We start from the raw sequence: 26,446 nt of genomic DNA, 5'->3' as shown, positions 1-26,446 counted from the left end.
GCAGAAATCTGACTTCAGGAGACACCCTGACGTTGCATATGAAAAAGTTATTTGTTTAGATTTACACTTTTTGATAATATACTTGTCTTTGTACCAAAACAAAGAGAAACATTTAGAGTTGTGTAATTTTTGTGTTTTGGGCCTTTCAAAATCAATTTGGACAGTATGTGGTCCCTGAACTAAAAAATGATTTGGACAACCTTGGTTTACACAGTGTGATAACAACAATAATTACAGCTGACTTTGAGGAGATTTGTTTTTGTGATGCCCAGGCCAAACCTAACGGTTTAAAGTCAGAACCCAAGTCAATATAAACAATGACATGGAAAAAGAAAAACTTTACAGAGAGATGTCCACACTCATTTGATTTACACTGTACATTATTTGAAAAAATATCAAAACCACATTATAAGTGTTATTATTTTAAGTCTCACCTTAAATGTAGGTGATTCCCGACATAGTAATAGAAGTGACTTGTTGGCATTGAGCCGCAGGCAGTAAAAACATGTCCTCTGACAATGTGAACATACAAGACATGATTGAAAAATGCTCAAATCTGGATGTACTGATTCATAAATTTCAGATCTAAATTCATAACCCATGTCGAGGGAAGAAATACATTTTCCAAGATTTCCTCAAATGAACCTATAATCTCTGTCTCATTTTCCCACAAACAGCTGAGAGCTCAGACATATCAGGTGACATGAAGCGGCCTGACATCCACAGGCCTATGGATCATGTGACAACAGGATATCCCCATCCAAATCCTCTCTGGATCAAACTACAGCATCATGTCCAGTAGCAAAGAAGCAATCACCTAAGTATGTTTATCCCAGGAGGAGAGCGCAAATGCTAATAAAAGATGTACAATTCCAATCAGTTTAATGTGGATGCGTGTTATGATAAAGAGGTTTTCAGCATCATCTGGAGTTTCTCTGTGTTCCTGTGAAACTGTGAGTTAAAATATTTAGTCTTTGAGCACATGCCCAGGTCGTAGATTTCAGGGCAAATCAAGAAGGTTTCCAGAGCAGATGGTTCTTGATCATCTGCGATTTTACACAGCAATATGTTAATCCCCCCCAAAAATATTTTGAAAAAAAAAAAAAAAGTACTTTTCTCGCATGAGCAAGAGATATGTTTATGTTAGTCAAAAACAAATCATACAAAACATTACATTTTACACAGAACATTAACAATTGTCTAAATTAAAGAGGTGCAGTTTGTTATTTCCCATCATTGTTATGAATTCAAGTAAGGTAGTCTATTCATAGCTTGGTCCAGAGAGAGAAAATCTAACACAGGAAGATAGTAAAGCAATTAGAGGCCTTGGTGGTCTGGGTTCCTGCTTTCCCTTTGGATCAGGCTGAGGTGGTATTGTGGAGGGCAGTTAATATAGGGGCAAAATAGACGGGTGAGAAAAAGGGTGAAAAATCACCCTGGGGTAATTTACCGCAGTGCGGAAAGGAGCCAGACAATACAATAAATCTTCCCTCCTTTTCAATTCAACTGGAAATTAATGTTTATCACAACCACAGGTTGGCTCCTTGATAAATACTAGCAGAAAAAAAAAACACCCGATGATATTTTACGGGCTGGATAGTACAAGGTCGCCCCTTGTGTAAGACATCAAATGAGCATGAAAGATAATTGTATGCTTTTCCTTTTTGGCTTCTCCAACCTCTTGAGCATCAGCAGGCATTAAACTATCAACGCCTCCTATTCCTGTGGCTGCGCTGCCCTCTGTCTGTTCCATTAATCAGTGTCTTAGAATCTCTGCTTCAACATTTAAAAGCTCAGCATACATCTGAAATCAACATCCAAAGTGCACATCCCAGCTCTTGATCATGTCAGTCATGCAAAAAAAGCTTGTTTCTGTGTTCCTGTACATTTAGGTAGTAAAACTCTGCCCTCTGCAGGATTTCAGCAGAACATTATCTCGCTGTGGCTCTCCTGTCAAGCCTTGCAAGAGGGAGCCTATATGCAGAATTATTTATGATGGCGTGAATGTGAGCCTGAAGAGAGTGGGTCTGCGTGATTTCAGCGTTTGCTGAGTGAGGACGCTCACACGAACTGATGGCGGGAGAAACAAGAAGGAGTTGTGGTTATTCAGCCATGGCTCTGCCGTGATGGGATGCTCCTGAGTCTAAACAACATATGGTGCCTCCCTGGGCATCAGCACACATCCTACATGTCCGGCAACATGGCAGCATCTCTCTCTCTCTCTCTCTCTCTCTCTCTCTCTCTCTCTCCTACACACACATATACACACATGCATTACAGACACACTCACTATGAAGACACAAAATACACACATCGGGAATTGAATCCAGTTCATTCACCAACACAGGTATTTTAGCTGGAAAACATTTTCCACCAAAAGGAAAATGTGTTTTTGAAACTGTCCCGAACAAATAATTGCACTGACATTTTGAACCTCACAGTCATTTGATTAGTGTTGCATATTTTGACACAAGCAGTAGAATGTTATGTTGGAGAGCATGTTGCTTGATTTAAACTCATGGCATTTTGTTGCAGCCTGATTCTTCACAGTGAAATAAATTAGGCAGGAATGGCAATTAATCATTCTCTCCACTGAAGTTTAAACATGAAGTACTCCCAATAATAAAGATCTTTTACGAAGAACAAACCTTTTTTACTGGAACATCTGTTTTTTTAGTAAACTGAGGATTTTATATTTTTCTCATTTTTATGTGATTAGACAATGAATATGTGTGGTTGTCGGTCATGAGGTCAGCCAATAATGAATGTTTTATTTGCGCTTTTATTGAGCAAACAAATTATTCCTCTCTTCAAAAAAATACAAGTAGTTTAACAGATGAAGACTGCTGATAAGCATTATACATTCAGTCTTTAGAGCATCACCTAAAATATGTCCATAACTGGATATTACGTTATAATATGTACAGGCTATGAAATCTCATTTAATTTGTTTAAAAAAGAAAATGTGCCTCTTGACAAATGGTACGTGTTTGTCTGATGATAATCAATCAACAGACTACGTAATCTGCAGAGTCCACAACTGTGAGCCTCAAACCCTGTGATTGATTAAGTTGTCTTAGTACACCCATCCCAGTGCTTCACTCTTCACGCTTGACTTCCCCATCACGTCCTCCATCTTGATTCCTACAAACATTACATCATCCTGCTGGTTGCCCTTCACTTGACCCCACAGTCAAGTGCTTAAAAATCAAGGAGAGTAACGTCACTAAATTCAAACCCTCCTTGAAAAAATAAGCCCAAATTATGTTAAGCAGCTCTCGTTGTGTTTATACGCTGAGGCTGTGTTTTTAGGAGGGAAAATATTGCGTGAAGTGTTGTTGGGTACTACACTTCAGCTAATCCCCGGCTGCAGGATGGTGCTTACCATCCAGGTCTCTGTCCCTGTCATAAATCATGTGGGAAAGTCAATAGAGTTGTTGGGATTTATGTAGGTTTGAGTATTCCTTCTTGAAATGATTTGTCGTAGATGAGCAACACAAGCGGAACCATAAAAAACAATTAAGAAGCACTCGTCATTTTCTTCACATTGGCTGCTGACAACCAAGGACTCAGCTGTTTCACCCTTCATCCTTTAGGACAGAACAAGCGGATATTTGATTCAATATCTGATACACGACTGAAAACAACAACGACTTAATTAAAACTGCCAAAACACAATATGATAATTGGAAAAAATATGTGACTGAATATCAGAATTGTGTCATCATTTCTTTCCATGCTTCTCACAATTGTGCAAAAAGAAACGTGTTTAAATGTGACAATTATCCGCTGCAGAGTCAACATATTGCTACAAGATGTCTGACATGATGGCCAGAATGCACAAAGTGCAAAGGGTCTGCAATGACCCACCATATGTCCCATCAGAGGACACATGGGGGGGGGGGGGGGGGGGGGTTGCTCTTGAGTCACAGCCTCGAGAAATGTGCTCAACATCTGCCATGCCCTCCACGCAGCCTGTGGCCTGTGGGATCACACATGCAACCTTCACATGCATCACGCTTGGCCACCTCAGTTTCACATATAACCCCCCCAAATCACCTACAACAACCACCAACCACCCCCAGCATTTACTGCCTAAAGGGCAAAGGGATTTGGGGGGTGGGGGGTTGTGTGTGTGGGGGGGGGGGGGGGGGGGGGTGGCGGGTGGGGGGGGGGGGGGGGGGTTGAAGAATGTCAAATCATCAATTCCAATTTGCTCGTACGTAACAGGCGTGTCTCACTTGGAGGAACTCAGCCGATCACAGTGCCCCCCCCCCCCCCCCCCATCCTTCTCTCCTTCTTCCAATAAGACCTCCAAAGAAGCTAGTTGTGATAAATCTCTGACTACCGCCCCTTGAGCACTGCTCCCTCTGCCTCTCTTTCTTTCCACAGACCTCAGAGTGTGTGCCACTCAGGTGAAACCCTCCGCACCCACCCTTGTGCACCTCCATGCCTTCATCACATGGGAACAATCTAGCTCTAACAGGCCATGAATATGCAGATTGGTTAATTCAGCTGCAGTTGCTCTCTGTGTAAATGCATCTGCAGCACTTTCCTGAGACTGAGCAGCGAATAAATGCTTACGCTGTTTTTCTTTTGGTGGTGTTAAGGGGGAGTGCCTCTGTCCATAGCAGATTGCAGCCAAGGATGGGATTTTGAGAGTCGCGGAGCAAGCGGAACAAATAAGAGATTAAGACTTAGACCAATGCAAACCTTAGACCCAGCTGGTGACCGATCCCGCTCTGTTAAGCAGTAATTAATTTAATTGTGCTTTTCATCTTGGCTTATTTGCATCCTCCTGCTGATACAGTTTTAGCTTCTCCACAGCTCACCTGGTTATAGCCTCTGCAGCAAGCATTCCTGTAACATTTCCTGAAAGAGCTGAGAGTGCAGGAAAAACGCTGCATTAAAAACACATCTTTCGGAGGAATCGAGATACATGAAACAGCAATCGTAGTTTAGTACCTACACTGCACCAGCGTAGCTCTCTCTGTATAAAAAAAAAAAGAAGAAGACACAATTCTCCCCGCAAACATAAGCCACATAGAAACATCTTAAGATTGATCTATAGCAAACTTGTTTCAGACCATCTGCTCTGCAGGCTGAATAGTCTAGAAAACTGAAGAAACGTCAAAAAGATGTTGGATGCAAGAGATTTGCTGTCGGAAAATTATAAACAGAATAACAATTTGTGTGATAAAGGAACAGATGGACTTGTGTATCCCCCCCAAAGCAGTGAAAAATGTAAACGCTGCTGCTTTGAAACAGGGTGAAGTGTTGTTGATGAACACAGAAAAAAATAACTCCAGCTATACACAAAGGCATCGGGTGCATAAAAGACTGTAGTTAACCCCCCCCCCCCCCCCCCCCGCTCTATCTCTGTTGTGCTTTCTGCAGCCTTAGCACTAAAATCTGATTCAAGCTTTCTGTGAACAAGTGTGCAGCTTGCCAACACAAATGACAGCGGGAGTGGGCTGACCGCCAGAGTCCTCCCCTGACTATCAAGAGAGAAAAGCAATCAAAAAAAGCAATCGATATAAACAAAGTCTTAACTACTATTGATTATTTAGCTCTGCACTGATGGGCAATGATAGTTATGGACCTAAATTCATACACTCAGCTGATTAATATCTTTACTTGTCCATTGGAACAGCCAATCAGACAAGGTGATCATAATTTCTTTGCACTGGTAGGAGTGATTGTGGACAGTACAGAGGCTTGGTGGCTCAGTGACCGTGTGTGTTGTGTCTGTCGTGACAGTTTAGTGGGATGCAATGGAAGCTGCTGCTCAGCTCTGCATCCTGCAGTCTCATCACTCACTGTAAGGCGGACCGTTACTTCCATCAGCTGCATTTGAGTTTGGGCAAGTCAGCAAGTTTTCCTCTAGTGCACACACAGCCTGTACAAAAGAAATATATGGTGGAGAGGCCAGGAGCCCCTAGCCGAGCATTCATTCTCTGGTGAGATAGTGGCCTCTCGAGCTGTTTGAAGCACCCTCGCAGTGGCAGGCCCTAAAGACAAATGACCGCTTTGTGGTAAGTCACTCACTGAGGCTACATAGGAGCGGGAAAGAATATGAGAGTACAGTGACATCACGCCGCTTTTCCCATTCAGATGAAGGCTTAGGTTGCTTCTGTGTGGCTCAAAATCAAGGCCACCACTAATCTGTCAGTTACAGCCTAAAAGCCTCTGACATATCACAGCCAGGTTTACAGGAGGGAAACTGAACAATGAATTTGTAATTACTTTTAAAATGTAGGTCCTTTGTTTCATCAATCATGACTGAGACATGCCTGTGAACTCTCCCCACTGTGGTGTGTAAAGCCAAGCTCGTGATGTGTCCGTCTATCTGTCTGCTCTCCTGTCTCCCAGTAACACTAACACATTTCTGGATTATGTTGACGCTTTGTGCAGACCCAATGATCTCCAGAGGATGTATCCTGTAGTCTTACCTCTCAGGGAATCCAAATACATTTTATTTGTCACAAACACCAGGTTGACAAATTCACCTTATTGAAAGGTTTTATGGGATTTATTACAGATATCCTCTGATCCGCTGACTTTAACTTTAATGCCACCTTGAGGTTGGCATATACGATACTAAGTGAAATATCTGAATGATTATAGGACTGACTGCTGGGTAATTTGGTTGAGATGTTGCTTTCATCATAAAACAGTTTGTTCAGACTGAAGCATCTGATTGGATGAGAGGCAGTCAATAAGTGCTGATATTCATTATAAGAGGGCAGGATGCCTATGAAGGCCTGGTGATGTGTCCAGGATGTACCCGGCGTTGCCCATAGTCAGCTGGGATCGCCCACAACAGTCGATAAAGCAGGACAGAAGACGGTGGATGGGTGAACACTGGGATACTTCAATTGTGTTTCTAACGTCATTAATGGACACCAGTGATTCTGAATTGCCAGCATGAGACAAAGCGCATCAGTGCTTTCTCTTCTCTGGTTGCACAGGAAGTAGAACTGCACAAATGTACATGAGATAAAGAAACTGGCCGAAAAACATGTCTTGTGGAACAAAAATCCCTTTGTGGTTTTGTGACAGCACTATTTGTGCTGACAGAGACAAAACAAGTTAATAAAAGAAGAAATCCCATTTTCCCTAACTAACAAGTTATGTTTGTCATGGTTGAATTGTTTTCTGTTTCCTGTTTGTCTCTCCACATCCTGTCAAATTCTCTTTGTTCTGATTGTCTTCAACTTTGTCTCATTAGTTTTAATTTTTTTTAAATAAATATGTCATATATAATTCTGCCTGTTCCCATTAGTCAGCGTTTCGAGTGCAGTACTTGTATCTTACCTGCTAATCTAATAACCTCTCTTTGTAGTTAATAGAAAGTAACATGTTTAGGCACACTTGCAAAACATGGAGAGTAAACTTTGCAATTTAATATCTTAATGTTATAATGATGTCAATGTTGGCCACAGGCAGCATCATTTAATTCAGAAACTGTAACATTACTAGTATCGACTTTCTGTTGTGTGTAAGATGAGCTATAAAAACACTTGTATTAAAAAATTTATTTCTATTTCTCTGATGCATAACATCTTAGTTAATACGATTATAAAGGGCTCCAAGGCATCAAAAGCAGTATGTGTGGGAGGATTTCAAACATCGAATCCATGAAAGCCTCATGCTAATAAAAGCCCATTTGACTATTTCAAACCAATTCTTGTATCAACGATCCAACCAGGTCGTGTTTTTCTGATATCGTTTGATGAGATGGAGCGTTTGAACTGAAATCATAGCTGCGCTGTCAACACAAGGTAATTCTCCCGAGGCCGGGGCCTCCAGCAGTCTACCGTTATGTCTGGAAACAACAAGGCACAGTGTGTGTGTGTGTGTGTGTGTGTGTGTGTGTGTGTGTGTGTGTGTGTGTGTGTGTGTGTGTGTGTGTGTGTGTGTGTGTGTGTGTGTGTGTGTGCATGTGTTACAACCGTCTGTTGTGATTCAGAGTTGTCAACCTTTGCTTTCTGAAAATTAAGAAATAAAAGCTTACTAAAGCATTTTTCATGACAAATTAATGTCACTTTAAAGATTTACAGATGAACACCTTGCCACCTTCAGCATTTGAGCTATTTGGAGAAGAAGACACCAGCTTCATAAAAGTGACTGTGAACACGAGATATGAGTTTATGAATTGTGAAGTAATACTGACCCAATACACAATTGTTGTTCCTAATAATGAAAATGAATCAACAAAACATCAAAGACAAACCTGACACTTGTTCCTTTTTCACATTATGTTAACAAACAAACAAACAACTGACTGTGCTGTCAGTCGGTTTAGCTTCGTTTAGCTCAGACTCACCTTCAAGCAGGAATACAGTTTAACATGAACATGTTTGATTTTCTTTGTTAAAACTCAAACTCATAAATTGTAAAATCTCCTCATAAAACCACTGTATGTCATTTTTGAGAATCAATTTATGTCATCTATGACCACATAGTAGTTTACCTGTGTTTGCAAAGGTAATTAGCTTTAGGGCTTTTTTTTTTTTCCAATGAACTCCTGAACTGGTGAAGTACATGTCAAAATGTTTCTTCAATGAAGGGCCTGTGTTGACAAAAGTGCCTAAAAACAGCCTAAATACAAAAGCTCCTGAGCCTGCAAGTCTTGTTTTGTAAATGCCTTTGTTTGCATCACATGTCATCAGTTTCACAGACTGTGTGATTATGTCATATCACTGAGCAGAAATGTAAGATATCCGTCAAATCCCCATGTCTTCTGCAACAAAACGTTGAAAGATGGCTCCTTGTTTCATGACCTTGACAGTTTTGTTTCATGTATTTACGTTTGTTGGCTCCTTGACGTAAGGACCCGGGCACAATGAGATGCACACAGAATACAAGTATCAACGTCTGTGTACTTTCTGACACCAAATAAAGATGTGAGTACTTATTGATATCGTTACAATTCTTACAATTCCTTTTGAAATGGTTTCTTTTAATCTGATTAGTTCTTCATTTCCTTAACACAACAGCTCCGACAGTTGAACATTCACAGTGTCTTTCTCAAACATAACCACACCATCAAACATGACAGGAAATAAAACTCACATGTTAAACATTGCATTAGTTAAACATAGCATCACCACACACTTCAGTAAAATATGACCACACTAAAGATGTTGATCTTCTCAACATGTATTGTATTTACCTCAACACACAGCATTGTTGTGGAGGTTATGCATTCATATGGGTTTTATTCTTTCATGTTCAATTACCACCAGCAGCACCTGCTAAGCCAAGTATTTGTTGTTTTTTGACATTTTTCTTTACTTTTTGAGCTTCTAAGTGTAGCCAATGAGCATGCAATGTTTCATGGAGGGATAGATTCAAATATGGGCAATAATATTCTTTCAAAATATAGACAAACCGACTGTTTGTGGTCAGCCAACATCTGCACACATCAGAACTTTCTTGTGCTCCAACATGTGTGGGACATTTGTACAGTCGCATTAGCACGGCGGATCATGCTCACTGAAGAAATTTTACCAACCACCGGGAAATAGAACATGATTCATTTGAACTCAAAATAACTACAATGTAAATACAGTATGTCGCCATGTGAATCAATGTAAAAAGACATACATGGTATTAATCTGTCCATCACTTTTTTGGGCATTTGCTAGAATAGTCTTGAGTCACACCAGTGTGTGAATATGATGTAAAGCAGGATTTAACTGTGCATGTGCCCTAACCTCTGGTGGCTTCCTTAGAGTTGCTCTAAATCACCCATGATATGCGGTGTTCAGTACTCTCGCCTCACCTCAGCTAAAAGGGGTTTTGAATCTTGGCAGGGCCTTTGTCTTGTGGGGTTTGCATGTTCTCCCCATGCCTGCATGAGTTTTCTCCCACAGCACTAAAAACAAGTATTGCCATAAGTGTGTGATGTCTCTCTGTTTGCCCTGCAATGGACTGTTCAGGGTGTACCTGTGACCCCACCTCCCACCCCTTGTTAGCTTTAATCGGCTGCAGCACCCTGAACTGCATAAGGTGGATCAGAAGATGGGTGGACAATCATCAGTCAGCTATTACTTGTCAAGAGTCCCTATGAATTGCATTCACTGTCTTTATCAAGCTTTTTTTTTGTGATACACTAATCAAGGCACTGTATCTCTGATATCAGGACTGGCTTGTTGGGTATTTTTTAAATTACATTTGACTTTGGGGTGTCTGTTGTTACTTGATGCCGGTCAGTAATACACCATGTTTTCATCTCAGTCAGTTTACTTACATTGGAGTCCAAAAGGTCAATGCTGTCCAGACTCTTGCTCCTGTGAATGCGGCCCTTGATGCGGCGGAGTGATGGCTTGCCCTGATTGGTGCTTGCTGAGGAGGCTGCTGTGAGAGAGCCGGCAGTCGGGCTGGGGTGTATCCTGACGTCAGCGTGGAGAAAGCGGCAGGAGGAGAAGAAGGGGGACAAAGGAAGAACAGTACAAGATCAGAGCAAGTAAGTGCACATTCTGCCTGGCTGTAGCACAGCAGGGCAAAGTGCCACGGGCAGAACCGAGGACGATGAGGAGGAAGACTGTGGTCACGTTTCTGCTTCTATAAAGGCCACGATCCCCTGCTGGATAAAATGGCATTTAAAGAAAACTATAATTGGATATTATTTCAATCATGCCCTGTAGGGGAGCCAAATCAGGCTCAGGCTGCACTGCAGCTTCAAAGGCAGGAGGGCCTGTATGGATCTGAAGGCCAAAGCAGCCAAACTGTAGCTGGGTCAAGGGGGAGCTACACTTGGCTGACCTATCACCAATGCTCTGAGGAAATGTACCTGCACAAATGACACACTTAAATAGCTCTGCCGGACCCCTGCTGACCACATTAAGAGCCCCCTGCCCCTCGTTCCCTTTGTGTGTTCCATGTTTGCTTATTAATTGCCGTGTAATGAGCTGTGCCACAACAATAATCTATCTCATGGGAGCGGGTTGAACTGAGAGTTTAGTTTATCAAGCAATCTAAATCAGAGAAACTCACCAGCTACTTCTTACACTTATATTTATTTGACTGAATGGGCATAATAGCTTTACACTATGTTTTCAGTTATCATAAAATGCCTTTATTAGGTAAGAAATCAGTTTCAAATGCTGGTGTCTAGATCGTTTATAAGCTATTCACAAGACCGACTTTCAGGTTTCACATTTGAAATATTGGAGTTATAAATTCAGGTAATATATTAAAAACCCTTCAGGCTTTTTTCAGTGTCAACCCCCAAAGAGCTCTTTATTTCCTTGGTTTCGATGCCTTTAGATAACTATCTGCCTGTTTTACTGAAAAAATGTTTTTTTAAATAATCAGTGCCGAACAAGGGCCCAACTATGTGCCCCCCCCCCTTTTTTTTTATTTAATTATCAACTTTTAAATGATATATACATCAGAATAAATAGGTTATCAGTTATAATTTAAAACAGTAGTCATAACTCCAACATGATGATTACATTTTCAAGCTGTTATTTGGGACAGTACCTTGTGTGTTAGTTTGAATTATCTTTATTCTTTAAGACTCAATAATGTGCACACTTATGTTGCTGTGACAATCTACTGACTCATTCCCTCATTAAAGTTCTGCTGAAGCTTTGGCCGTTTGTTGGAAGTCAAATTATGGTGCACACACGCTATTTTGGTCTGTTTCATAACAATCAGTGGGCCGCACAGTCGTGTAGTGGTTGACACTCTTGCCTCATAGCCTGAAGGTCATGGGATCGATGATGGGCCCTTCTGTGTGGAGTTTGCCTGTTCTCCCTGTGCGGACTTGCATTTTCCCTGGGTACACAGAGAACACAGGTTATTTGGTGTGTGTGTGCATGTGTGCGTGTTTGCATGCATGCGTGTGTGCATGCATGCATGCATGCATGCTCACGTGCATGTACAAATGCGTTTGCCCGAGAGCGGGCTCGACAGCAAGAGGGATACATTTTTCAGTGAAGCACCTGCTCTTGGAAGAAATGGAGATATTGAAGAAATGATGAGAAGAAGCAGCAGCAGCGGCAAAAAGCTTGAGATAAATTAACTACATGCAGGTAACAAAGCGACAGCTCTTATAAAGGTAAGTTGATGATCATTTAAGGGCTGGGGGATACATCTCCAGCAGTATGGAGACAGCAAATAACCACAGCCAATGCTGCCTCAGAGAGTTGCACAAAGAGACCCAGCAGCTCTGCAACAGTTTTCACTGACAGCAAAACTAAGTCAAAGAAACATCAGTAATTAGGGTCCGAGCCCGAGCAGAGCTGAGCCAGATCCTCTTGTTATTATTTTACTTTCTTCTTCCGCTATGGCGCGAACTGCTGCATTTTTGACGCCTTAAACGTGCTGAAACCTTCTTGAAAATTAGCACGCAAGTCAGAAAGTCCGCCATTTTGCATTTCGCGTAAACGTATTGAAACAAGATGCTCTACTCAGCTTGGAACTTTTCATGTACTGTATAATCACATCTGTTGGCCGAAATACACTGTCAGTCACAGCGCCACCTGGAGGACATGCTTCCATTCGCTGACCAGCACGACGCGTTCAATACTGTTGTAAATTCTTTCATTTTAAAGTAGAAGAGCACCCCCCCCCCCAAAAAAAAACACATTTCAAAGAACAAAGCACTATCTGAAATTTGAAAGCTTCTCATGAATATACAGCGCTCACACAGCAGCTTGTTGGTGCCGTATCTCTTCTCTTAATAAGGGTTTAGCTGAAACAATATTCAATAAGGGAGACTTCTGTATGCACAGTGTGTCTCACAGGCAGTGGATATCCATTAGTTTGCTCCGTAGCAGGCCCGATAAGCTCCTGAGGTTTGGAGGCTCAGCGGGAAGAAAAAAGGGATGAACAAAGATGGGAGGAAACAGAACATCACCTTCCACTTTTTATCTGCATTTATTCAATAGTTGCCCGTGGCGGTGTGAGGCACTTACTGGTTGGAAATGTGAGGTAAACAATATGTGCAGTCAATTACAGTCAACCTCGGACTGTTCCTATAAACAACACGGCAAACATGTCTAATGAGAAACGCTGCTTGGACCGAATCACAGGCATGGTGCAGTCCTGCGCATTCGCAGCCCCATTTCTTGGATGTTGATTCTAAAATGGATTTCAGCCAAAACACTTCAAGCCACAAAGGCCCAGTGTAACATAGTGCCAGCAACTGTGCAGAGTCAGACATAATGTGCGGTGAGTTATTTCCTCTCCTCTGACAAATATGCAGGTATAATGTGTTCCACTTGAGATTTGAGACGATATGTAAAACAGTCAGATTTAGTGTTATCGTCTCCCTTTAATTTATCATGTTTATGGCAGCAGTTTAAACTCCACACGGATGAATGGCGCTTGGCATGTGGCTCCCACAAATAGCTGCCAAGGAACATTTCATGATTTTAAAACAAAGTGGTCATGAAATCACAGTTTTAGAGGAATAGTTTGATATTTTGAAGATTGTCTTTTTGCCCTCCTTTTAACTGGTTGCCATTTCAGAGCCAGTTTCACATCACAGGGCCTGCTGGAGGGCAAAGCGTAGTGTGCAGAAAGCCACTCTGATCTAGGATCAACTGAGAGTTGACAGATACGTTTCAATATTCATCCAGTCTGACAGTTGGTCAATTTAATAGTTGGAAAACCTCAGTGGCTTTTAAAAACTTAAAACTTTTTACATCTTACATGACTTAACCTCGCAGTGAGATTGTACTGTTCGATTCCTGACTTGAGGACCATTTAGTGTGGCGTTTGCATGATCATTCCTGTGTGCATGTGTGTTTTTTCTCCACGTACTCAGGTTTCTTCCCACAGTACAAAAACATGCTATTAATGTTAACTGGTGGCTCTAAATTGAATGTTGGTGTGAATGTAAGTGTGTGATTTTCTTCCTGTCTTCCCGGTAGTTAACTGGTGGCCTGTCTCCCAAAGTCAGTTGGGATTGACTCCAGCGCAGCCCAACCCCGAGTCGGAAGAAGCAGTACAGGAAAATTCAAAGATACATATCTAAATATATCTCTCATTTAAAAGTGGTATAATAGTTGATTTTGAAACGCTTGTTACTCCACTGCACCAGTCAAATGACTGATCATGATGATTGGTATGGTAAACGTCCGACACAGTGTTAAGCCTACACACAGTGACCTATGTACACTGTGGGGGGAAAATATGTCGCTATCAAAACAAAAAGGTAATCAGTTGTATTGCATTAAAAAAAAAACTTAGATTCTTTCATGGATCTCTTGCAGGCTGGTTGGAGCCATCCAAAGCACCAGATGTACGATGCCATGGTCTGCTGCATTTGGTTGTGTGTTTCTGTATTTGCTCTGTGATGGACTTGCGGCGTGTCCAGGCTGTACTCTGCTTTCATCTGTTATTGTCTGGAATCGGCTCCAGGCCCCCAACAACTCTAAATTTGAGAAAGCGCCAGTGTAGTGTACCTATAGCTTACTTGCAAACATTTAGTTGTCTGCAGTACTACCGCATTGTAGATTAATTGTGAAACAGCAGTGAAGAGATTAGCCTGGCATAAATACTGAAAGGAGAGAAACTATTAATTACCTGGATCTGTGGAGAAAAAGCCTTCAAACCTTGCTAATAAACATGTTGGGTCTTTGATTTGCACCAAAGTATAAAAATAGCAAGCTGAGTCCGCAATTGTTATTTCTTGCACTAACTTTCCTGAACATCTGCCGTCAGCAAGGAAATAGCTTCCAACTTCCTTTAGAAACACAACTTTACAATTTGCACCTCTCATTTTTACACAGATGAAATGAGATTCAAGGTCCTTTCAAGGTGCTTGTGGTTTCCCAGGTAGACTCGATAGTTCTATTTCCTGTATTCACCTCATGTTTAATCCACATTAAGCCCTTTTATTGTGAGTTCAGTGAGATAGCAGCTAAGTGTGTTTCGCAAAACATGAAATTATTCGTTGAAAGACTGCGGTGCATTGGGTTAAGTCTTGACCTTGAGTGTTTTGGCAGAAATGACATCCAATGTAAGAAATGACCAAGCCTCCAATGCATGTCCTTCCTGTGACAACCAGTGATCTGTGAAGTTAATCTGTGTAAAGGCTCAAATATATGGTAATTTCATGATTTGATCAAAATGATGAGAAAATTTAATTTTTAATGGTATTGCACCAAGAATAGCTTCTGACTAAAACTGTTTCCAGAGTATCTGTTGTAGAAAAAGACCATGTTGGATATGTTATTTGCTTCCTTGTTAGTAAAAAGGAATGTTAATGCAAATTAAATCTGGACGCCAGGAAGAATAGTTGTAACTCGTGTGGCAAATAATGGCGATCCTAAAAGAATAAAAGAAAATATCTTCTTCAATAGACACCTAAATAATACTTAATCCTTAACTTGCTGTTTGTTCATTAGGAAACGTTTTGTTTGCTTGCTCCTCATCATGAACTTGACCTAAGTGTCTGCTTGGCCCTGATTTGAGTCTGTTTGACTTTGGGGCCATTTGCAGTTACTGTACACAAAGAAGTTCTCCTCCAAAAGGTAATGAAACAAAATAAATGCCAGGAGCTCTTGTGGCCTGTTGACCATAACGGACTATAATAATGTAAGCTCACAGATAAGGTCAAGGAGAGGCTTGACGTTATTACAAAGAAAGGAGTGGGGAACGCACACACGTAAATCAGATGGAGGACTTTAGGCCGTCCCTCTGTTCTTTCTCCCTCAGTCTGCCTGGAGGAGCCATCAGGTACGATTAGTTCCAGCAATAACGGCTACTGCTTAATCAGCAGGTCAATAGGCAATGTTACGCTTCATTCCTCTCATCTTCGCCAGCGCTGATATAACATTTAACAAGGAGAGCAGTCCTGACCATTGTAGGCTCCTCACACACATAGACACACTAAATAAAACTTCACACACTGCGAGAGGAGCTTTCTTTATGCTGCAACCACACTATTTGTAACCTTCAGTTGGGCTCTTTTATAAATATGTGTGGGTAAAAACAAGATGAAGATTACATAAACATAATAGACTTGTTGTATTATCCCTACGGGCTTGCAACAGAGTGTAAAGTTCATTAAGTCAGGTTAATGCTAATCTTCGGCTGTGTGCAAGAAGGGAATGGTTTTTTAAGACTGCAGGCAAGAGGAACATCTGTTTGCAAAGACTAATCCTAATTTAGAAAGCTGCTGCTGCTATTCAGTCTTTATCAAAGCCAAGTGGAGCTGTGCCTCCTGTAGCTGAGCACCGAGCGCTGGCATGGCAACACACTCCCAGTGTGTGGATGGTGTGAAGGTTGAGGCGGAGCAGTGTGGGTAATCTGGCCACCACACGCTGTGGGATCAGCAGAACAGGAAGCTATGCTCTGACCATTTGACCACAAATGAGATAGAATTAACGCTGCAATTACAAGAAAAGCCTCTCAAAACATCCAAAACAGGATCTCGGGATGGATCGTTGAGCTATTCCATCATACAAATGCAAATGAAGCCTTTTTCTGTTCAAGCTGGAGTCACTTCCTGTCTATAAGTCTGCACACATGCATCCGCGTACAACACACACACTAGCGAGCCTGTCTTCCTGGTCCTTTTTCACTGACGGGAAGCAGATTTATCGCTTTAAGTCATCAATAACCTTCACATCACAATATCTGTCCTTAAAAACAACAGTGTAGGAAAATACATATTGGAGGCTGCATTAGGACACCATAAGTGCACCGTGTTCTTAGTGTTCGGATCCAACAAAGAGGAAGATAAAAGATCACACAACTCACACACAAAATGGTGTGACGGACTGGAAGGACAAAAATATATTTCAGACAAGGGAATGGGAGGCCGTGGGGCCTCATGCAACCCCTTCTTGCCATTCTTTGTACCCTTACCATTGAATTTACGAGAACCAATCAGGCTGTTTTAACCAGATATTAATTGTAATTACTGCATTAATTAATTAAATCTAAATCATTAAAAAAAAACCAATTAGAAGCACGTTAGTTTATTGAATCTAAAATTAGGATAAAATGAGTCAACCATAATTCAGCATAGCTTCTCTGATTATGCACACATGTTGATTAGTATAGAACCGTATCGATCTGAAAAGTCCCTCTAATCAACTCAGTATCATTTGTGGAAAAAGGTCAAACCAACAGACCGCTGCTCCTTCAACTGGTCAGGCTGAAGAGAGAGGCACATGGTACATAGTGATGTGTGGTGGGTTGCGACAAATCAAGAGTAGAGCTGATAAAATGCAAGGAATAAGATGTTTTAGTGTGTGCGTGTGTGTACACACACACACACACACAATCTGTAGACACCAATTCTATGTGTGGTTTCCTTGTTTTTGTACAATATGCACATTAAGGTAGTTTCTAAAGAGGAAAACGTCTTGCATATATTCATATGATCGATAAATGGCAGGGAACATTAAGTTTTACCACTATTTCCATCATAGTTATCACTTCTGCTATTTCAGCCATTATTTAAAAGCACAAAGCATTTTTTTCTAGTGCATGTTAACGATACTAACCACTAAAATTAAAAATCACGTGGAATACGACGATCTGGATGTCGATCACTGAAGATATTTTAAGAAATATAAAATGACTTCTTTGTATTACCTGTATTTGAAGCATATCACATTTTGATTACCGGTAAATGTTTTTGAGATTCTGATTTGTTAGTTTTTTCTTTTTTTCTGGCAATCTTATGGTTTGTTTGATTTAATTGGTGGATGAGACCAGAAAGAAATCAGCTGAATCTTAGAATCTTAGAAGCACAGAGATCAACTTTACAATCTTGTTTGTTAATGAGACTTTTTTTTTTCTTCTTAATTCCAACTGCAAATTACTCTATTAAAAATAGGAGTTTTAGGAGTAATGACTATCAATTTATTTACCAACTATATTGTGTTGGACTCAAAATCATTCTGTGTATTTTTACAGAGTCGTCTCATGTGCAGTAAAATACACTGCTGACACAATTTCAAGCACCAAGAAACAAAGGACATTTTCTCCTTGAAAGGAAGTCGTGAAACCAAACTGCACGTTCAAGAAAACCCCCATTCAGGAAATGTTTCCAGAGTGTGCATCTGGCATAGACAGTATCTGAGAACAGTTTGAGAAGTTTAAGTTTTGAAGAAAAACACCAGTGAATTTGTTTGGGAGGGCAAGAAGAGTTCAGTAACTTCATCTCATGCTGGCTGAGGTGACTGTTCTGCCTCCAATCTGTGAAAGAATATTCAATTTAACAAGGTCAGAGCTCGCGCTGAGACTTACATAACTACCCGAGCCTTTTGTATCGCCGCACTGCTGTAGATGAGACAAGAAGCTCCTTTCCAGATCTACTTAAGAATGGAGATCTGGGTACAAAAACAACTGTAAGAAAAGGAACATAAAAGGAGTCTTTAGTCTCACTGAACTCCCTTATCTTTTCCTAGGGGGGCAATTAGGCTAATAAGAGGATGACTAAGGAATATGATTAGCCGAAGAGACGGAGAGATAAAAAGCTGTGCATGTGATGAGCTTCTGACCCTTTGCTCAGGTCACAGCAGCACTGTGACTTCAGCGGCATCACTCCTCTCAGTGATTGCTGCTTCCGTGAGACTTTTACAGCATAAAGAGCCAAGAGCAGCACATTCATTGATCTGAGTTTCGGGGTTCGGTGGCGTGTGTAAATGTACTTTATTTTCCACGTATTTTGTGCACGCTTCAGTCACAGAAAAATGATTTCATTTGGCGATAAAGATTGTGGCTCGGAGTGGTCGCCTCTTGATCGGACGGTTGCAGATTTGATTCCCAATCTGCCCCTGTTCTCATGTCAAAGTGTCCTTGAGCAAGACACTGAACCCCAAACTGCTCCTTTTGCATGAAATGAGCGCCTTACATGGCAGCAACATCCATTGGTTCGGGGACAGTGGTGACCGAGAAGGTCAGAGGAGCGGACTTGGAATCGGCATTTTGGAGGTTCGAACCCCCGAACAAAACCCTTGAACCCCGCCAGCTCGCCGGAGCGCCATAATGTGGCTGCACTTCCGCATCCTAGAAATAGGACGGGTCAATGTGGGAAAAGGGATTTACCGAAGGGGATCAATAAAATATGATTAGATAGTTTGATATGATAATAGTTAAGCCTCTCACACACTGGCGCATTGCCAGTGTGTGATCCACACTGTGCGATACATTTTGAATTTGTGTAAGAAGCCATCTGAGAGCCATTGAGCCTATTGACTCCTAATTAACCATCTTCGCTTTCAAACAAGATGGTAATCCAGCCCTAATTAGAGATACTGTGTCTCACACGTTGCTGCAGCCCCGCCAGCAATCTGCTCACGGTGAAAGGAGGAAGAATGAAAGGGGGACTGCCTCCAAGTAAACAAATGAACAAGGCCGCAGGAGGACAAAGGAAGAGTGTGAGAGGTGGTCACTGCGATACACTTGCACACAGGCACGACGAGTAATGGGGACACTGAAGAGGTGGATGGACCAGACACAAACACATGCTGAGAGCAGAGTATGGATATCAGTGTTTAATAGACATGGGGATGAGAGGTGTACAGAGGCCTGGCTGCAGCACAGGAAATAAAAACAGGAGAGAAGCAGTATGTTTCATGCTTTAGATTTTATTAGTTACAACACAGAAGTGGAGGGGGGGGGGGGGGGGGGGGGTAGTCGAAGTGGGGCTGTCAAGGAGGAAAAAGGGGGGGTTGATGGTTCACCACATGGTTTAGCTTGATGATGATATTTCCAGTGACAACAGCAGTGCAGTGGAGCTAATAGTACACTCAAGCATATGAAGTTGGTGGCAAAAGAAACATGAGGCTATGACATCATCCTACGCATTCAACTTTACAAACTAATGGAGAGGAAGGACACAGCTATAGAGACACTTGTCTTCACATGCGCGCACGCACGCGCGCGCACGCACACGAACTCCCCAGCATGCGGAGTAGTTGCTTTAGCTCGTGTGCATTGACCACAGTGTGGTTGGGGATGATTGCAACATGGTGCAGACAGGCTGCAGTGGCAGACAGCAATATTATGTCATTTTTTTCCCCCTTCTTTTTTTTTTTTTTTTTTTGCTCCATCGTTACACAGGATGTATGTAAGAGAACACGGCCACCCCTCCCCTTTTCTTTCCCCCCATTTTCTTTTTCTTTTTTTTTCTTCTTTTTTTTTTGCCTCCCAACCTGCATCACATTACCATCATCATCACCATTATCCGTACCAAGATTGATACTCACCACATACGCTTCCTGGGTGGAAGACAATGTTCTTTGTTGGAGGCGGTCACCCCCAGAGCCAGCTGCATAACAGTAATGTATTTCTGGTAATTCACCATGGTACTGTCCACCGCTACTAAAAATCCAACCCAAAGAAAAGCACAGGTGATCATATATTTCTTTATTCCCTGGCATCCGCCTCCGCTGCGTCTTCCATGCTCAGCATCACAACGCCATTTCCAGCGCTGAAGGACTGACAGTGAAAACACTCCCCAAGGAGCTGAGCGAGAGGTGCCGAGCCGCTGCGACCCATGTCTGCAATCACTCTCACCGGGTTTAGCGCTCGCAGACTGATCGCCGATCCATCCGATTTGTAGATTTACAGTTTCTATTTTTTTTTTTTTTTTTTTATCCCTTGATTTTTTGTTGTTGTTTTTTTTCGCGGTCAGGATTTAGACATTATCTCCTTCCTCCTTGCCTCCTCCCTCCTTTTCCCCCGGTTGTTGGAAACACTCTCTTAAAAACGCTGCAGCGTCCAGGCGTCCGTGTGTGTGAGGTAGGGGCAGAGAGTGTGTGTAAGTGTGTGTGTGTGTGTGTACAGTGTAGTCAGAGGGGAGGAGGGAGAGGAGGAAGAGGAGGAAGAGGAGGAGGAGGAGGACCGACTCGTTTAGGTTGGAGATGCTCAGATGCAGCATCTGTTTAGAAAGAAATAAAGTTGGTGTTTAATTAGTTATCAGGGACTTTTTTTTTTCTTTCTTTTTCAAGCGTCTTACGCAATACTTCCGGAAAGCAGGAATGCCAGGGGCGTCTCTGAATATTCTCAGCACCTGGAGCCCCATGCCCTTTTCCACGCCCCCCCCCCCCCCCCCCCCCCCCAAACCCTACTGCAATACAAAAAAAATCATTGTCAAACCCAGACGACACACCGCAAAAAAAAGGTACGGTGCACAGTCCTCCAAACCGAAATAGATTTTATTCCAATCATATAGGATTACTATTGTAACAAAACACATACACGGAGACGTGAGGGATGAGTTATTGCAGGGGTGTCAAACAAGAGGCTCGTGGACCAAAACCGGCCAGCAACAGGCTCCAATCCGGCCAAACCAGCAAGAAAATTCCAAAAATTTCAAAAAAATTTCTTAAGAGTAGCTGACATAACACAACACCGAGACCTGAGCTGAGATATCGCTGATGCTGCCATGAGCTTGTAAATCCCCCATAATGTAGCAGCAACAGGAGAAGTTTTTGGGACATTTTGTCGCAGAAGGTTTTATTATATAAAATTGGCTTTATGTTGAGATTGTAGTCATTTTTGGTCGAACTGTTGGTTTTGTAAAAAAATAGACAATTTCATTACATAAAGTTTTAATTTAAAGGTTATTGTGACACTATTTTACTGGTCTGGCCAACTCAAAGTGATTGTTGTCCCTCAACTGAAATAAGTTTGACACCTCTGTGTTAATGGATGAAATAGGTTGACACATTGCCTTGGAGAAATGGGGCCAGACTGGGCATTTGAAAAATAATGTCATATTTCTGTCACATCTGAGCTCCACTCATTTTTTAGGAAAAAAATCATGTCCAGCAACACAATCCATCAGACCGAACTGAACTTTTGTACTGTAATGGGCCATCCTACTATTTATTTACAACACTGACAACTCTCTGAGAGGCGGCAGGTGTTTCGGGTCATCCTCATCATCCTCATGTCATTGGGTCATGCATGTGATGTGGTGAAAAAGTCTTGGTATGGTACTTAGAGGTGCCACGTCCCGGTCGTGCGTGTACGGGGCGTTTCCCAGATCCAACACTGACTGTAATGCAGGTGTGTAGAAAACAGCGATGTGGCCCTTTGGGGTCAGAATTTGACATCCCTCAAGAATTCAATTTTATTCCATAACACAGTTTCAATGTCTTTGAGCTATGTCTCTGTCTCTGTCTCTGTCTCTGTCTACAGGACCTCATATGTCTCTCTGCTTTGATCTCATCATGTTTTCTTTAATTGCTAGTGGCAGTGCAGTTTGCAGATCTGTTGGTTTAGTGTTAATGACGACTTACATATGAAAAACACAGGATGGTGACAGGATACAGTAGGAGTTTCCTTGTGCTTAGCAGTCCGTCACAAAGCTGACAAATACAACACAGACAGAACATGTTCATACTGAGCATCATACCTCATTACGTTTTTGTATGAAAACTGTTTTGCAAGCTGTACTTTTTTGTGGTGGTTGTTTTCTTCTGCTCTGGCCTACAACAACTTGCCTCTAGAGTGCTTTGGATGTATTTGCAAAACCTAAACAAATATTATGTTATTGTACATGCTGCTGTCCTCATGTTTGTAGTTTATTTGTTATTTTCTTGCAGCTTTTCCTTTCGAGAGTAGTGTTATGCCCAAGATCTAGATTACTGCAGTTGAGTGCTTGCATCTTGAGTATTGTATAACATTGTGTTACTGTATAATAATGTTGAATAATACGGATTGATTAGATTCACTCAAATAGACCAGAATAACATGTTTGCAATACCATTTCACATCCAACTAACTGATCCAGATGAATTTAATGAGCGAATCAATCATCAGTCAGACACTCACGGGGCTGACAGCTCTGCTAAAGTGCCACAGAAATACATCTACATGCACACTACTGAGACACCCAAAATTCAAGAGATGATTAAAATTAAGACACAATGTTAGTTTTCCAAGCTAGTCATTTTTAAACTCAAAAAGTAACATCAGTTTATGTATATATAAACATTTTTTACAGTTTTTATGACTGACTATTAATGTCCTGTAACCCCAACCCTGAATAATTATATTTTTACTCATTAAAACAGATTGATTCTCTTATTGTAGGTCTCTTTAGTGTTACAGTAGAATTGAAGCTTGGGTTTGGGATTTGCTGAAGTTGTGTTGTATTCAGAATGGTCCATTTTGTTATGGTAAAACAAATGTCTCCCTCTGGCAAAAAGACCAAACAATTCAACAAAAGAAAAATTCACCAGAATATTTACATCTATTCATCAATTTACTACTTGATCATTACATATCTGCCTTTAAATGGACACATTTGGACAACTGACACCAGAAAACTCACTTCTGCTGTTGATTACAGTGAGCGCACTCAGTTTGTTAGACTCGTGGAGGTGTGGTGCCAGTCCTCTCTGCCTCAGTGGACTGTGCCCACAACACCTGTCATCAGCAGCAAACAGAAGCTGGCGTGGGTTGTTTTTCAGTCAATAGACTGACACGATGGTGCCGTGCTAAGCTCCGCAGTAAGTCGATTAGTCTAGACTTTGAAGCCTTAAAGAAGAGCAACACTTTCCCACATTGAGTTTGAGACGTGTGTCTCTCACTCTCACTCGCAGGGACAGATGCTGTATCACAAAGTAAGATAACAGAGCGGTAATAACATGGGGTGATTTGTCTGGAGTGAGCTGGACGGGCCAAAAACCCACAGGAAATGCAGTAAATGATGGCGATGTTATCTGATTTATTAATTCTAAAATAATGAAAGTGAAACTCAACCTGAAAAATGGTGGTATCCCCCAAAATATTTCTACCACACAGCTAAACAGACAAAGCATGACACTGGCACTGTGGGTGTCAGGGGAGCAAATCCCTTTGTGGCTGACGCTGCTAAAAATGTGTACACCCATGATAGTGTAGCGCTCTGTGGATGCAAGTACCCGAACCTACACAACTGACTGTGTGAAACTCTCTTTAGCACGTACAGGATCCACATATAGATACAAAGTGAAGGAATTTCTGAAATGAAAAATGTTGATAACCTAGTTGAAATGTGACAGATCCTGTTTCTGAAGTAAATATCTATGTTTTTCTGGGTTGAGGCATTTGGGAAGTCATATAATTTAGCTCAAAGCTGAAATAACGCACTGAAAATGAACATCAGGCTTATTCTGAAATCTAAAACAGACCTTTCTGTGGTTGCCAGCGAGTTACTTCTGGGTGAGTGGAAGCATAAAAAAGCCTTCAGGGCATTAAAGAGCCAAAATTTTTATCAGTGCTCACATGTCCAAAAACTCATCCATCCACTACCTGCTGCTAAGAAGAGTCATAATTTTATCACTGTGAAGAAATAACATGTTATAGCCTGAACCAAAAAAGGAGAAATTATATAAATATGGACAATCAATACACTGGAAAAACCTGGTTTCTTTGGTCCAGTCCAGAACAACAACCAGTACACTGTGATAAACATTTAAATTCACATCCATCACTCATATTTGAAATATATTTGACTCTTAGGTAAATCTATACTCTGATTGCTTAGGACATCAAAATCAATGTGAGATGAAGTCATAAATCAGAAATATTACATGATTCATGTCACGATCAAACAGTACCTTTTTGTTTTTTGATGCTCCGGTTCCTAATAATTCCATGAAAAAAAATATTTCAATGTCCAGAGACTGCACCTGGACCATTTCAATCAGTTTTCATTTTCATTTGGATTCAAGACACTAAACTCTGATTAAAATGGGTTAAAAAACAATTGTATAATGGGTGGTTAGTGATCTGTGAGAATATCTCTGATTTGAATCCATGTTTGGCTCTCTTTCCAGATGGAGTTTGCATGTTCTCCGAGTGCGTTTTACTCCTGCAATCCCAACGACACGCACTTGATGATTATTATTAGACGAAATAGCCTGCTGGTGTAAATGTGTCTCTCTGTGTTTGCCCAGCAATGGACTGGCGGCCTGTCCAGGGTGTACCCTGCATACACAGTCAGCTGGGATCGGTTCCAGCACCCTGCAACCTCAACATTCGCATCCATTTCAATTTCATTTATACAGCGCCAAATACCACACACTCATCTCAAGCCACAAACATAAAGCAGAATATAAGACAGATTGAATTATGATGTTGCAAGATAACACAACTGTAAAGTTTGCAGTATAATATGATATTCCTCCCATATAAAGATACTCTGAATCCTGACAGGAATGTCCTGTTTGTGGCATTTTCAATGTTGTCAACAGTCAACTCATACGCCACTAATGAAATCATGAAAGCAGAGTTGTGCGCCGACAAACTGACCAGCATAGCAGTGTGTCACCTCCCATTAACTGGGACGCCACGGAGATAGCTCCCCTGATTAATCAGACACTACACATCATCATTATCAGGCATGTAAGACACAGCAGCCATTAGCAGATGAGGAAACTGCTATGTGTGTAGTGCTACACACACACACACACACACACACACACACACACACACACACACACACATGCTTCTGCCTCCTCTGCTCTCGTACATGCATACAGATCTCAGAGACAATGTGGAAGCTGGTGGTAGTGTGTCAGTGGGGAAGCACTGACACAGCAGTGGGTCAGTGGCTGTGCTGCAGTCTGAAGCCCACTGCATATCCATGCACACACACACCACTGCAGCACTTTGATTTCACATTGGCATCCCCCTACTGGATCTCCACAGTAACGGCTGAGAGCAGCCTGCCCCATCATTACCCTTCTCACATGAGAACCCACTGCTGACATCTTCCATTGTGCTCTGCGCGTGCGCATGCACACATGCTAATAACCCACTGGAGTACTTTTTTTTATTGCGAGTATATAGGACGTAGGGGGCTGCCCTTCTTTCTTGTGTCCTTAGACTTGCTTGTCCACTTTGTTCCGCACGGCGAAAATCAAAGCTGGTTTGTAGGACTCAGAGGCTGCTCCCAGAGGAGACAAACCTGGACGAGAGCCCCCAGAACCACTACCGCTGTAACACGGTGATTTATTACTTTTGCACCAAACAAAGAGGAGTTCACAGAGAAAGTCCTCTTCACATGAATGCACTGCACCAAGAAGACCAAGAGTAATGAAACGCGCACACGCACAGTCACACCTCAGCGCTGTCGCAGTGCTTTCTTTCAATGTGCCGTGAGGTGAGTCATCAGCACAGAGAAGCATAACCTCACAGCTCCAGCTAATCTCTCCTCTCCTCCTCCTCCTCCTCCTCCTCCTCCTCCTCCTCCACCTCCTCTTCAACCTGCCAGCATCTCATTTTCTCCACTTATGGATGAAGGCACAGTGACTTACATCATTGCTGCAGGCTCTCATATACATATAAGGCCGTAGATCCAAACACATGGCCAGCCTGCCCTGGTGAACCACGCACGCATCTTCTGTATAGGTGAACATTATGAAACCTACATAACAGAAGGGCCAGGACTGTTTTCTGTATGGAGCACATGTTCACGCTAAGATGTGTGCAACTGAAGAGGTTCTTAACACTCAGTCCCATG

General features: G+C 41.8%; 1 protein-coding gene across 1 annotated transcript in view; it reads right to left on the bottom strand.

Moving 5' to 3' along the window:
• Positions 1–26,446, bottom strand: part of tjp1b (tight junction protein 1b) — a 71,722-nt gene that overhangs the window by 41,276 nt on the left and 4,000 nt on the right. Inside the window, exon 3 of the mRNA XM_080474937.1 lies at positions 10,259–10,400. Within this exon, the coding sequence (XP_080331063.1) occupies positions 10,259–10,400 (142 nt within the window). The remainder of the gene's footprint in view (positions 1–10,258; positions 10,401–26,446) is intronic.

The sequence above is a fragment of the Lipophrys pholis genome (assembly GCF_963383615.2).
Source record: "Lipophrys pholis genome assembly, chromosome: 11".
Taxonomy (NCBI): Eukaryota; Metazoa; Chordata; class Actinopteri; order Blenniiformes; family Blenniidae; genus Lipophrys; species Lipophrys pholis.
This window is presented reverse-complemented; position numbering and strand designations above follow the sequence as displayed.